Source organism: Gadus chalcogrammus, chromosome 23 (genome assembly GCF_026213295.1).
Source record: "Gadus chalcogrammus isolate NIFS_2021 chromosome 23, NIFS_Gcha_1.0, whole genome shotgun sequence".
Classification (NCBI taxonomy): domain Eukaryota; kingdom Metazoa; phylum Chordata; class Actinopteri; order Gadiformes; family Gadidae; genus Gadus; species Gadus chalcogrammus.
Genome location: NC_079434.1, coordinates 14080003 through 14095108, shown reverse-complemented (window position 1 = coordinate 14095108; position 15106 = coordinate 14080003). Strand labels below are relative to the sequence as shown.

The 15106-nt window shown below is 45.9% G+C and overlaps 1 protein-coding gene across 1 annotated transcript in view; it reads right to left on the bottom strand.

The window, feature by feature from the left end:
* The window catches only part of ctnnd2a (catenin (cadherin-associated protein), delta 2a), a 170026-nt gene that overhangs the window by 131470 nt on the left and 23450 nt on the right, over window positions 1-15106 (bottom strand). The window contains 1 exon segment of the mRNA XM_056584840.1: window positions 2225-2358. Coding sequence (XP_056440815.1) covers window positions 2225-2353 — 129 coding nt within the window. The 5' untranslated portion in view covers window positions 2354-2358.

The following is a 15106-nucleotide window of genomic DNA, read 5'->3' as shown; positions in this document are numbered from 1 at the left end:
TGTGCGAGGCATTTCATACACGCAACATTGCTCGTTATTGTCATGCACAATGACGGTATTAAAGATGAATCATAAAAGTTGGCGTGGTTTCGTTGTAACCATGGGGATAACACAACCCCCCTCCTCTTTGTAGAACTCTCAAACTCTGAGAGTCCAATGAGCTGAGGTACAAAAAGATGGAGGTTTCATACCCCAGAAAACTAAAAGTAGTTAAACAAACATGCAAACGGGGAACCCAACATAAAATAAATGGATTCAATACTCTGGCTACAGTGTTAACTTATAGAATTCCAATGTATGTGATCTTCAACACTGGCTCAGCTGACCTGTAAGATAATTAATCAAATGTTTAAAGTGTAGGTCCTACACATTAAACATTTGATTGATCGTTTTACATAGTAAATCATCTCCATAGCCGTTCGGTCCCACATAGATACAGTTAGAAAAGAGACTCCATTTAATATCGGAATGTGTCAAAATCTATGATTAAATTGATGACAGCCCCATGAACTTCCAAGTGTGATTGAAAATGTGAAACATAAAAAGCGTTATGGAGATGCTTTACGGTTCACCTCCACTCTTCCGGGCTTTCTATGCACACACACACACACACACACACACACACACACACACACACACACACACACACACACACACACACACACACACACACACACACACACACACACACACACACACACACACACACACAGGCCCAGATGCACTGGGAAGAGCCTCTCCTCTCTTTACAGGGAGATGAGTGACCTTAGGTCAAGCAGGGATACACAACGTCATAAAAAAATCGTCTTTACATTTTTGTAAAAGACTAGGAAGACCCATTTCACAGCGTGAGTAGCAATCCAATGATCTGAAGATATCGCCATAGCTATCTCTTTATTTGAACGGATACACAAAGCAAGCAAAAGTGTAGATTACTTCATGAATTTCCCAATGGCCTTGTGCTATTCTATTAATGTATAACATATTTACAAACAGTACACATCCCTATCCCCTTCCATCTTTCTTCAATCGCCCTTATCTCATTTCCCTTATCTCTCCCTCTTCCAAATAGTGCATGCCAATCTCTCTCTCTCTCTCTCTCTCTCTCTCTCTCTCTCTCTCTCTCTCTCTCTCTCTCTCTCTCTCTCTCTCTCTCTCTCTCTCTCTCTCTCTCTCTCTCATCCTGATGACCTTGTCTTTCCCTCCCCTCCAGCCACGCCAAGGGGCTACTACTCCACCTCTCACCCCACTCCCCCACCCTTCACCCTTCACCCCCATCCCCTCATCCACCCAACACCCTGCCGAGCGCCTCGCCACAAACCTATTTTTACAGGACTTTTTCAATCACGTCTTCTCGGCCACAGTGCGGTCCCCAGATGACCCTCCCCCCCATCTCTCCCCCTATAATCTCCCATCGTTGCCATCCATTATTCATTCCTCCCCCGCCGGCTCCCCCCGACCCACATCACTCTCTATCCTCTCTTGAATACTTTGAAAGCTGTGTGCCGCGTGCCCCTCATAACGGACGCTTCACCTGCTGTCAGAAGCCCCCCCACCCAGCAGGCAAGGCGGAGCCAGGCCGAGGCCAGAGAGCCTCACTCTCTGGCCTCGGCCTGGCTGCTCCCCATAACAAGAGGAAGAGGAGGAACACCCACAATCACCTGCTCCGCGAGCAGGGGTTAGTCGTGAAAGGTGGCGATAAAACGAGCTGCAAAGAGTACGCACATGCAAGCACACACAAAACACACACACACACACACACGCAGGCCCATACTCGGTGAAGTGCACACATACTAGACATACGTGCACACACACACACACACACACACACACGCACACAGGTATTCACACACAGACACACAAAGTATGTGCAAACACACACACCCAAAAGTGTGGGCATACAAACACACACACACACAAACACACAGACATACATATATACACACAGAGGCACACACACATACAAAAGTGTGGGCATACAAACACACACACACACAAACACACAGACATACATATATACACACAGAGGCACACACACATACAAAAGTGTGCGCACACACACACACACACACACACACACACACACACACACACACACACACACACACACACACACACACACACACACACACACACACACACACACACACACACACACACACACACACACACACAATTCCATCCAGAGACCCCCTGGGAGAGGGAGGTGGGAGGGGTGCCCTACCTGCTCCTTGACGGATGCGAGGATGGAGGAGGTGGTCTCCGTCTCTGACCCGTCCCCGTTGGAGGTCGGCATCACCGGGGCGACCATGGCCCCCTTCTCCTGCTCCGCGGGCTGCTCCGGCACCGGCATCGCTCCTGCTCACACACGCACACACACACACACACACACACACGCACACACACACACACACACCCACCGACACACCAACACAGACACAGAGTCAGATCCACACACATACACAGGCACACACGCAATCGCAAGCACAAACACAAAATGAAGGTTATTCCGTTAATTCCCTTCAGCATGAATGGCAAAATAACAAATTATTGATAGAAGGAGGCAATTAATCCATTGGTTGATAGATGGACGCACGGGCGGCCCGACAGACAGAGACAGAGAGACAAACAGACAAGAACAAAAATTACAATCATCAATCAGAGTTGTGAGTAGTGCTACATTTCCACAGCCCATTTGCTTCACTTCAAATGCCACGTATTGGATGACTTGCCGCATAATCATGCAACCGGGCAAAGAAAAGACTAGACTACAATGGGAACACAGCCCTGTTTAGTAATGCTATTAGGAAGCAGACGAGTCACACACACACAAGTCTTTTAGTGGGTTGTAACCTACTTCTGCTGCCATGTATCAGTATTACACTGCTTCTGTGTATTTTAGAATGAGGTTACAGTGAACAAATATCCAAGCACTCATAATAAAAGGCTGATACAGCCTCCCATGGCTAATGGACTCTCTCTCTCCATCGCTCCGTCTACCTCTCTCTCTCCCCCTCTATGTCAAACTGAAGTCATTTAAAAGAGACAATAAGAATGCAATTTTGTATTAAAAAAAGAAAAAACGCTCTACAGCACATTAAAATTACCTGGCTGCAATTTATAATGTCACGTTTAACGTTCCGCAGCAGACTTTAATATTGTTTCTCTGGACATTTCTAGGTCACTTAAATCCCTGTAATTTATAACAGGTCTTTTCTTAATATTTCCTACCCACCGTTTGCCCTGTGACTCCCTAACAAGGACGGGTCCATTAAAGACATGCATGCTGTTCCCCTCTTTTCTCCCTGCTTCCAGCCAGCCCGTCAGTGTGAGAGGCAAATCACAGCGTGCGAGACAAAGCGGGGGCCATTGAAAACAATCATTAGCGAGCGCTTGAGAATGTGATTCACAATGCTAAACGTGTGTTTGTTTATTCCCCGGAGGACGATAAACCACAAAATAACAAACGCTAGTTTTATGATGTGTGAACTCGGCAGCAGAGAAGAGTGAGAATGAGGGTGAGAGAGACAGAGACAGCGACAGGGAGAGAGACAGAGAGAGAGCTAACTTTAATTCACCCCTATCATAACCTTAACCTCAGAGCTAATGTAACTTATTCACACTATAGATATTCTAATTTGTTCCAAATTGCATCTTTGATGATTTTATTTTGTTCTAATTATTATATAATCATTATCGTCATGCATCTCATGTTTGTATTTCTTTTACTTTTTGAACTTTGGCAATGTTAATGTATGATTTCCATGCCAATACATCAAAGGCCTTTTAGTCTTGAGAGAGAGAGAGAAGAAAAGAGGCAGAGACAGAGACAGAGACAGAGACAGAGACAAAGAGACAGAGGCAGAGAGAGAGAGAGAGAGAGAGAGAGAGAGAGAGAGAGAGAGAGAGAGAGAGAGAGAGAGAGAGAGAGAGAGAGAGAGAGACAGAGAGAGAGAGAGAGAGAGAGAGAGAGAGAGAGAGAGAGAGAGAGACAAAGAGAGACAGAGGCAGAGACAGAGACAAAGAGAGACAGAGGCAGAGAGAGACAGAGAGAGAGAGAGAGAGAGAGAGAGAGAGAGAGAGAGAGAGAGAGAGAGAGAGAGAGAGACAGAGACAAAGAGAGACAGAGGCAGAGAGAGACAGAGACAGAGACAGAGACAAAGAGAGACAGAGGCAGAGACAGAGACAAAGAGAGACAGAGGCAGAGACAGAGACAGAGACAAAAAGAGACAGAGGCAGAGAGAGAGAGAGAGAGAGAGAGAGAGAGAGAGAGAGAGAGAGAGAGAGAGAGAGAGAGAGAGAGAGAGAGAATGAGAGAGAGAGAATGAGCGAGAGCGAGAGCGAGAGCGAGAGAGAGAGAGAGAGAGAGAGAGAGAGAAAAAAAAGAGAGACAGAGACAGAGACAGAGACGGACCGAAAGACGGAGACGGTGACGGCGGGAAACAGAGCGATAGACAGAGCGACAACGAGGGCGAGAGAGGAAAAAGCAAGAGACAGAGAGACATTTAGAAAAAGAGGGATCAAGGTTTCTTGCGCTTACGGGGGCCAGGGAGGAGACCATGGGGACCGGGGCTCCCGTCGATACGACAGCCTCAACTTCAGCCGAGGACTAAATAATGAACTCCTGGGGAGTGGGAATGGATAATCAACTCTCTTCTTCCCCCCCCGTTGGCAATCCCTCGCCTCAGCCGTCGCACAAATCCAATCCTTGACGTGAACTTTGTGTGAAAGCCAAAAAGAATGTTAAGCTGACCTTGGCATCAGACAAATAGTGTCTGAGAGGAGGAGGAGGAGAGGGGACCCACCATCATAGCCCCGGCCACAGCTGACCACCAAGACCAACCAGGCAATTTCTGCCGTTATTTGCTGAAAGTGACTGAGTGACTCCCCCCCCCCCTCACTCAGTCACTTTCAGGGAAGAATCCGAACTAAGTACCGTTTGAACACTGGCAGTGTGTCAGCTATAAACCCAGCGCAGAGACAAGCATCGGGAGGGAGCGGGGAGTGACTAACAGCAGGAGTCTCTGACAGACTTTGCCAATTTCTGCTGCTATATAAAAAGCCACAGCCAGCAGAAACGTCCCTCCGTCCCTCCGTCCCCCCCCCCCTCTCCGGAAGGAAGCCAGACACTTTGGGTCGATGGAGGATTGACGCAGAATCAGGATGTCTGCGCTCGCATCCGGATGAAACCGACCACCAGCCGGCCTGGAGCGGTCTAGACAGGGGAGGCGATGGGTGGGTGGTGGGGAAGGGAGACAGGGGTGATGTCGGTAAAAATACAAGGAGGCTGCCGAGGTGGGCGGGGGGGCGGCAGACGGCGGGTGTTCTCGGGTTTTGTTTTTCACTTTCACCGACGAAAACACCTCCTCGATGTCTGCCCTGAGTGGGAATGAGTCAGAGCAGAGTTGGCTCCCCGAACTGCCACGGAGCTCGCTAACCCAGACCGTATTACAGGAGCTGGCTGGCGGCCATGTTGCTCCAGGGGCAGGTGTGGTGATGAAGCAGACTTCGGCTCGGGACTAACTTGTCCAGCCTATGTCGGCACAGCACTACGTAAACCCATGGAAGAGGGAAGAAGGAACGCTAATAGAGGAGAAGATGAAGCTCAGACGCTTACATTTAATATCAACTATTAGGACACTGATTTGATTGAGGCGTTTCAATCACACATCTCAGAGCCATGGGAGTATATATAGGAGTTGATGAGATAAATCAACTGGGGTCCAAAGGGTTAATGACGACCTGAGTTACAGTGTAATTATAATAATAATTAATAATAATACATAGCCTTTATAGGCTATGTATACTGTATATATGTATATATATATGTACGAAAACATGACCCATATAATATTAGAAAAAAACATTGTTTCTAAGAACTTGTGAAAGCCTTTGCGGTCAATGTAATGTAAATTAGCTTGTTTCTAGGGGCAACAAAACGTCAGTAGGTATTGCAATCTGACTAAAAACGGCTTCGCTTGAATCCAAATACCACCACAACCTTTTCAGCATTGAGCCTTACACTGCTATAAAAGCGTATGCTGTTGTGCTGTTTTTGTTTGCTGGAGGAAACAAATGCTGTGCAGTTACAGTTTGAAATGCCCTATCGACAAACTTAGTAAGGCGGACACGTTGCGGCATTAAAACATCCTTTGGTGATTTCCTATCCCCGATGTGCTGTTGACTACACTACCGCTGGCCTGCTGTGTTACAAAGCCACGCCTCCCTCGGGGTACAATGGAGCAGGAACACAAGTTCAGAGAGGAGAGGATCAGAGGGATGCATTAAATGGTGGCACATTATTCTGTCTGATGGCTTATTTCATTGTGAGAGAGAGAGAGAGAGAGAGAGAGAGAGAGAGAGAGAGAGAGAATATAGAGCATAGTTCAAGATCGCAGAAGCAATGAACCTGCTTCATAGAGAATAGTTTCACATTCAAATTGAACGGAAGAAAGAGATGAGAATATTGAAGAGGAGAAGAAAAGCACCTTCCAAGTTGAGCTGGGCAGGAGCAGCAATGTGGCGCTTACATGTTATTTTGGCACCGCACTAGATATGCTAGTCATGAAAAGCTCCAAAGGAAGCCCCCCCCCCCCCGCAATTCCTCCTCCAGCCTCTTTAGAAGGTCTCCATGTACAGCCGGAGTCCCCTGATGTCGCCCCACTAAAGGATCCTCCATGAACAACACAGCTGCAAAAAATAACGATATTTATCTTTTCCTTGTTTCCACTACAACAAAGTCAAACTTTTGTTCAGCAAGTTTTCAATCACAAAATGTATGACTCAATACAAAATTTATGAAAGGAATCAATACAAGCAAAGTTGCCTCGGTTACATCAATATCAACGGTTATTGCTTCCTACACTCTGTGATCCTACGGCTCACAAAAATGTCACTTTTTGTTTTTAGCCTGACATTCTTGCTCTTTGGTCTCTGCTGGATCTCCCCCCCCCCCCCCTTTCCCACAATAACATAACTGATACTTCCCTTCGCAGTGCTCCCACCGGGGGGAACCGTGACATTTTCAATTTTGATTGGTCGACAGGCTAGCCCCCAGCATGCAACGGGCTCGGCTAGCTGCAAGCTTTCGGGTTTGGATGTTCATATCTATGCTAATCTGTCATTTTAAGAACAAACCGTTGAGCAAAATGCAAACCGATTTTCTTGCCGACGGTCAACGAGGTCACGTGAAGAAGAAGATTGCATTTGGCGACACACGCTGGCGGTAGGGGGTGGGGGGTGACATCCTGTTCCCATTAGAAACGGGATACCGAGTTACCTTTTTGTTTTTTTCGGTTTCAATTTTGTTTTGATAGTCTGCACCGTCACCCCAGTAGCGGGTTGGCGGGGCGTATCGTGTTCAGCAGCACACACCCACGTTATACACCGTCAAAGGGCACGCTCTTACCCCCCCACTGCTCCTGAAAACAAGGCAGAGATCTTCACAAAGCCCACACGGCTTTAAGAACAGGATGAGAGGCTGGAAGAATGCTCTACTGGAGGGAGCAAAGAGAGAGAGGCACACACAGAGATAGAGAGAGAGTCACAGAGAGAGAGACACACACACAGACACAGACACAGACACAGAGAGAGAGAGAGAGAGAGAGAGAGAGAGAGAGAGAGAGAGAGAGAGACACACACACACACAGACACAGACACAGACACACAGACACACACACAGACACAGAGAGAGAGAGAGAGAGAGAGAGAGAGAGAGAGAGAGAGAGAGAGAGAGAGAGAGAGAGAGAGAGACACACAGAGAGAGAGAGACACAGAGAGAGAGAGACAGAGAGAGAGAGATACAGAGAGAGTGACAATCTTTGAATATTAGTGAGGACAGTATGAGGGGGAACTACATACGCTGTGATCTGGTCAACATTGGAACGTATCACTCAGCTGCGAGGCCTGAGAACAATCAAATAATCTCAAAATCTCCTTCCTCTTTCTTATGCAGATTCATGCATGTTTGAATGCAATGTCTACCCAATTCCATTAGGGCAGAGGTTCAATTATGTCAGGAGCACCAAAAACTCGAACCCAACGCATAGGCACATAGGCAGATAGCCACAGGTTCACAGTCACACCCAATATATTCAACACTTCATATTGGCCGTCAGCATTGCTCTGCCTGTCTTTCATCAGTCTGCGTACATCAGTGATTGCTATTGATCCAGGGCCAATTACTGCGTTAAACCGTCCATCCATGACTGGAGTGGAGACACAAGATGAAGTGTGTGCGTCTTGTTGAGGACAGCATAGCGTCGTTAGGTGGTCTTTTCTGTCATGTGTCACTGGCTAGGGATAGACGATGAAACGCTGCCGGGGTCATCAAATACCAAAGCACTTATGTCCGCCTTTCAGGCGGCCGTTATTAGTGGTGACAGACATTATTTTCCTGTTTGAACACACTCGGGTTGACGAATCAATAAAGCATGACTTAATTGCTGGAGGATGGACAGTGTTGAGGTGTTTGGGTCATTCGTGAGGTCAATTGGATAACCACTTTGTGTGTGTGTGTGTGTGTGTGTGTGTGTGTGTGTGTGTGTGTGTGTGTGTGTGTGTGTGTGTGTGTGTGTGTGTGTGTGTGTGTGTGTGTGTGTGTGTGTGTGTGTGTGTGTGTGACCAGTATATCATTACATAATGTGTGTGTGTTTGAGAACTGACTAATTGCAATCAGTAAACGAATAAATAAGAAAGTCTTCACACACACACACACACACACACACACACACACACACACACACACACACACACACACACACACACACACACACACACACACACACACACACACACACACACACACACACACACACACACACAGCTGGCATCCTTTCCCAACAAGGGAGCACAAGCAACGCGGGTCCCTTTAGAACGGTAAGGGGCCCGGCACCAACAATCCAATTTCGGGTTACACGCTACGCTGGCAATTGGCTATTCTGCCGCCGGCGCCATCAACATCAGGAACGCTGTGCTACGACGGGAGCTACTGTGGAAGCAACGCGGTGGGAGGACCACTCGACATAACACCTCATCACAAAGAACCACAGAGAACACGCGGCGAACACCGCTGACAAAATTGGGCGTTGACAAGCTTCATTTTGACGCCCTGTAAAATTGCCTGATGGCTGAAAGATGGCTGATTAACAACTGCCCATTCTATGGATTTGTAAGAATCAAGTAGGCCATTTTTCTTTTACCAACTGAGCAATACTTTATGCCATACTTTTGCTATTTGAATCTGTCAAAGAAATTAAATAATGCTATTGTATAAGGTTTTCTAGGGTAAGTTGACTCACACTTATTAGACAACTATATTGATGGTATGTAGCAGCTTACCTAAATCTTGTGTTTTGTATGACCCTAACTTGCAGTTTCAGAACGGGGATGGGGATGCAACGAGGGGGTTTTGAGGGTGTTCAAACTTAAAAAGGTAAAGCAAGATTTGACGTGTTTAATCACAATCTGAGTGCTAATTTAACATTTGTATCAACTGGGCCGAAACATTGCAAGTTATTAGTTTACGGGCCGACTGTGAGTAATAATTTACCAGTGAATGATTAGAGGATTAGAAAGTGTGGGTCACAGCAGCATTGTTAATCGAAGGGTAAGTCAACCGTAAAATAACTCAGTTGAATACAATTGTGTTTGTGTATGACGAAATGTTGATGAATGTTTCTGTGATATTCTGTCACATTCCTTGAATCACTCATTTTATGCATCAAATGGCATTATTTAAACTCCTATTCTACAGAAGTATACACAATGCACGACTCGGATAGCTGAATGTGGTCAAAGTAAGGATGTAAGGTATTTAGACCTATTTTAACATAACTGCATTAAAAATAAAAAATAAAAAATGAAACAATAGCATTCTGAGCTGGATTAAAGCTAAATCCACTCATGTTACAAGTTGAGTCATATTCCCCAGTGGTGTGTGTATGTGTGTGCTTCATACTCAGAAGCTCCCATAACAATCACCCTCAACATATGGCTTGAAACACTAATGTCATCAGAACAGGGAGAAAAAAAAGAAGAAATAATCATTGTAATTTTCAGACCCAATTTCACCAGCCAATCACTGGCTGATTCAAAAAATGACTCCCAAAGTCTAGAACATATGAATGCCTGTCGTGATTGATAGCTCCAATTTATCCCACCCCCCTCACCCCACACACACACACACACACACACACACACACACACACACACACCCGTAATAACAAATATTGAACTCTGAATAACATATAATTCAGTTAGCAATGCTGATTGATGGCACACACACACACACACACGTGCACATACACACACACAAACACCCACCCACACACACACACCAACGCATAACTGTTATACGCAAATCAATAATCAGCTCTCGTTATTCTACAACTCAAGGAACACAAATTTGGGTTGATTAACACATCTTCTCTACGAGAAACTGGAAAAATGTGATGGCTTGTCAGACTCTGGGACCTTTCCATTTTTAGGCTATTAACAAATGAACGCTTCGTGTCAGTCTGGACGGCATGCATCAGAAAGCTCAACCTGTAATAATTACAGCTGAGGAAGGCCAGGGAACACAGGGCGATCTTCAAATCCATCCAAGTTCATTAGGGTGTCACTCATCTTCAAACCAAAGTCTCATTTCCGTAGTATCTTAATTCCGTTTTGAACTCAAGGCGTGACATCCTTGGAGCGGTTCAAAACAGTAGCGTGAAAATGATAATAGTAATAAGGGATCTGTGACAGTTGGTTTAGAATAAAAGCGGCTCGCTTTGAGATTTTGGATTTCGGTGGAAGTATCGTCACTTACCGACTGCTGTTTTTACGAACGTTGTTACTACAGGGAACCCCCTGCTGGCTCTGTGACTTGCTGCAATGTGGCAATAGTATAATTGTTCTCAACAGACACAAAAAAAACGACAATGAACACTTTAGCAAGAGAAAAGCGTCGTCACTTTGAATTGCTTCATTGAGGATGTTGGCAATAAAAGGTTCCCCCATCATTGACTTCTACCTATTTCACTGTTATCGAGTCTTAAAGGTAGCATAATGGCATCTTCAAACATAACAGTAAAATGTGCTGTAATAGAAGCTTAGAAGAGCCAAATAGGTGAGAACGAGAGAAGTCTGAATTTAGAACAAATTAAGCTGATTGTATAAATAAATAAATAGAGAATTTAAATCCCTCCTGGCTTAGAGATAATAATCAATAAGCAATATGATTAGGACACACAAAGACACTCTAGCTTTTATTAAGATAGAAAGATACCTTTTTTATATAAATACACACCAAAACAACACCAACAAACCAGAACAGACTGGTACCGATGGAAACATCAGAAACAGCGGACATGATTGGGCCAAGTCAATATCTCGAGCTGTTGCACTTTAGGCTTTATTAAAAAATAAATCAGGACAATTCCGCTAAAATCTTCCATTAACATTGCAATTTTTCAATTGGGGAAAAAAGCAATTTTCGGTTTTGTGGCGTTATTGCCTCAAGCACTTAAAGTAAGAACTGTGGGAGTGAAAACACACACACACACACACACACACACACACACACACACACACACACACACACACACACACACACACACACACACACACACACACACACACACACACACACACACACACACACACACACATTTGTGTGTTTGCACTTTTTCATCGTTTGTCATGAATGAGGTTGGAAGGGAGGCACACGAATATAGACAAACGCTGGACAAGGAATCACTTAGTTTTTACGGATGAAATTCCTGAATCATATTCCATCATTCAGAACCACTTTTTTTTTCGAACACTGCAGAATAAAAGACGTTTTAGAATTAATGATACGGGTCAAGTGGTCATTTGATCCGTTGTTTATTCATTTAGTTTCATTGATTTCATTTCTGACAGGCAAGCTAATGGTTAGCAAGCTGATTAACACATCTTAAGTTAGGAAAGTTGCTAAGCTGGGACAAACACACACACACACACGTACCCACACACATACACACACACAAACGTGAGGCAAAGTGATCGAATGTGTTGAACAGTGAACGTGTTGAACGTAACAATAAGCTGGAGGGACTGTAGAATTTGCTTCCAAATGACACCAAGCACGATCTTCCTGACTAAATAAAGGATCAATTAAAAAAAAATCATTCACTCTCATCACTCTCATTACACACCAAGTTGCCACCATCTACGTATAGTGACATGTTGACAAACACACACACACAGTCACACACACACACACACACAGTCACACACACACACACACTCAATGTTTGATCAATACACATACGGCTGTTTGTACTGTGTGTCTGAAGAGCTGCTACTCAAGCGGTGGTGGCTATAATGTAACGTCCTAAATACCTCCTTACCTCCTATACCTTAAAACCTCCATTAATACGGAGGGCCGGTGTATATATTTCCAGTGACACAATGCAGAGAGTGATGGGAACACTCGCTGTATAGTAGTAGTGCACATCCGTCCCAGCCCCCTCCCCTGCCTATTACTTTCTGAATTGAGTTTGCGTTGGCACTCTTGTGCCTGATTGTAGGCTTCTCACAGAGAACAGCCAGAGTGGCTTGTTCTTTGACAAACACGTTCGGCAGCCGCGTCGGAAGACGGCGAACAACTTGCTAGCCGGCGGCTAATCCTTCCGCCGTCTGTCCCTGCTGGTGCATCATCATCAGGATAGGCTACACTCCAGTGTATTATGGATGATCCGCGTCAGAGCGGAGTGCCCCGGTCTGAATCATACATGGCGAGATATGAGTTTGTTTTAACTCATGGCGCACAAAGAGATCCTAGCCGCGGGGGCCGTCAATGCGAAGGGCTCTGCTTTCGTTTGTTTTATTTAAAAACCGACTATATTTATGTTTTTAAATGGGACAACGTGGTCTTTCATGCAATGCAAAATAGGAACAAATAAATGGGAGTACACAACCAGCCCTTCCACCTCCGACGGGTAAAGATCTCTCTCTTTTGCGCGAGCAATAACAAACGTTTACATTTATCCATGAGGAAGACAGTCTCAAGACACCGGCCCACGCTGTAAATCGGTAATGAGTAACCCCGTCTAACATGTTTCCATAAGGTAGAAACCGGCTCCTTTGGCCTCCTAACGAACTTAATTTCCGATGACTCTATCCCTGAGTATATTAGCATCTTCCGCAAAAAAAGGGATGCGTCAGCTCCTTCGTTTTCCCGCTCAAGGGATTAACTCCTAGCACTTGACAAATAGCACCTATTTGCAATATATATATATATATATATAAATATACACACCCACATATACAGTATGTACATACACCACAGCTTCTACAAAGTAGTTTCCCAGCGGAGGTACTTAGTGTCTAATTTTAAAGAGGATCTTCTTGATCACACAACCCTTTGATTGCACCATGTACCTGGTGAGCCCTTCATGAGCCCTGGTTCTTCCGTCCGCAGTACAAACGGATTACCCTCGGCCCCCCACAGCTGAATCCGCTGGGCTGGGTTATAGGCGGTGGTTGTGTGGGGGGGGGGAAGGAGTACATGATCAAAATCAAAAAATAATACCAACGTTATTAAGAGGGCAAGGGCTCACTGGCTCAACCCACTGGTAAGCTGACCGTGCAGGCAGTAGGCCTACGCCTTGTAGCGTTCCAGGTTCGATTCCCACCGATTCACTCAATGCTGCATATTGTTTCACTCCACTTCTCCAACCTGCCTTCTTGTCTCTATTGGCTGTCCCGTCCGTAAAGGCACAAAAGGTTGTGTACTACACAAGGTGCTAATCGAATCTCCCGTTGCCGAATCGCTGCTTGTGCGATCCCTCGGCCAATCCGAACAGTGCCCGCACGGCACATCCCCCGAGGGCCAATCCCATCGCTCGTTTTGGATTATGTGTTATATGCAAGTATCGCAGTCTCCACCGGACCCTGCAGGGGGGGCCACGCCAGCGGAGGCAGCGTCTGCAGTTATCCATCACCAATGCTTCAGGGATACCTGCGCTAACATTTGTATCTTTATTTTTCACATGGTTTCTGCGGCTGCTTAATTCGTACTGCATATCATTGCTGCTGCTGGGGTGAGGGTATGACTCCCACCCCCCCTCCCCGGGGTCCACCGCCCGTGTTAAGAATGTATGGGGGCAGGAACAAGGGTGATTTGTAAAAGAAAGCCCCCCATCGAACGGCGTGTATATATATTTCATATAAATATGTTGGCTATTTATTATTCATGCCATCCATTGTACATTCACGGTAGGTAGGAGAGATCGTTCTGAAGCCAAACAAATGCAAATATAAGTCTCAGGCTCCTGCAGAGGCACAGTGGGTTCCCAGGCTGTCAGTGGGAGGAACTGTCCCTGGTCCTGAATTCTCTCTCTCGCGCTCTCTCCCACTACCTCCCTCCCTCCCTCCCTCCCTCCCTCCCTCCCTCCCTCCCTCCATCCATCCCTCCCTCCATACACAGATTCAAATGAGATGGTGTAAGCTACAACACAAAAGAGATGCAGGGAATGTACATATTTGCCGTTTTGAGATTAGGTTTTTTTTCATTGAACAGTTGGATGGCGTTATCCAAAGCAACTGAATGAGGGAATTCAGATACATGTTGCTATTATTATGGTTATGGTTAGGGTTTCACACACGATGGGGTTTCGAACCAGGTGCCTTTCGGATGGGAGTCAACAGTCCCCCTCCTCGTGTGTACATACAGCTATAGGCCTAGCATCACCAGACAGATGTGTCCCTCACTAGAAAAGAGAGAGAGTAGCAAATACCACCCAAAGACTCCTAAGACTCGGCCAACCAACCTCCCACCTGAGTCCAGATATGAGGGCAGAGTAAAGCCCATGATGAGGTTATATCAGTGCAGCAGATAAGATCTATTGGAAAGAGTAATGGACTCCACCTGTGGCTTGAGAAACCTCCCTCCTAGCAGTGTGTATCAACACATCACATCCTGGCTGTGTCCCCTCTCCCCCCTCCTCCCTCCCCCACCCTCGGATGAACTCTGAGGAATGTTTACGATGATGTCTCGCTCTCTACGCCGCCGCTTGCTCATCTGAGCCGTGTCGGCGCGATTATCGTCGGGTATCAAGCAACAGAACCCCCCCCC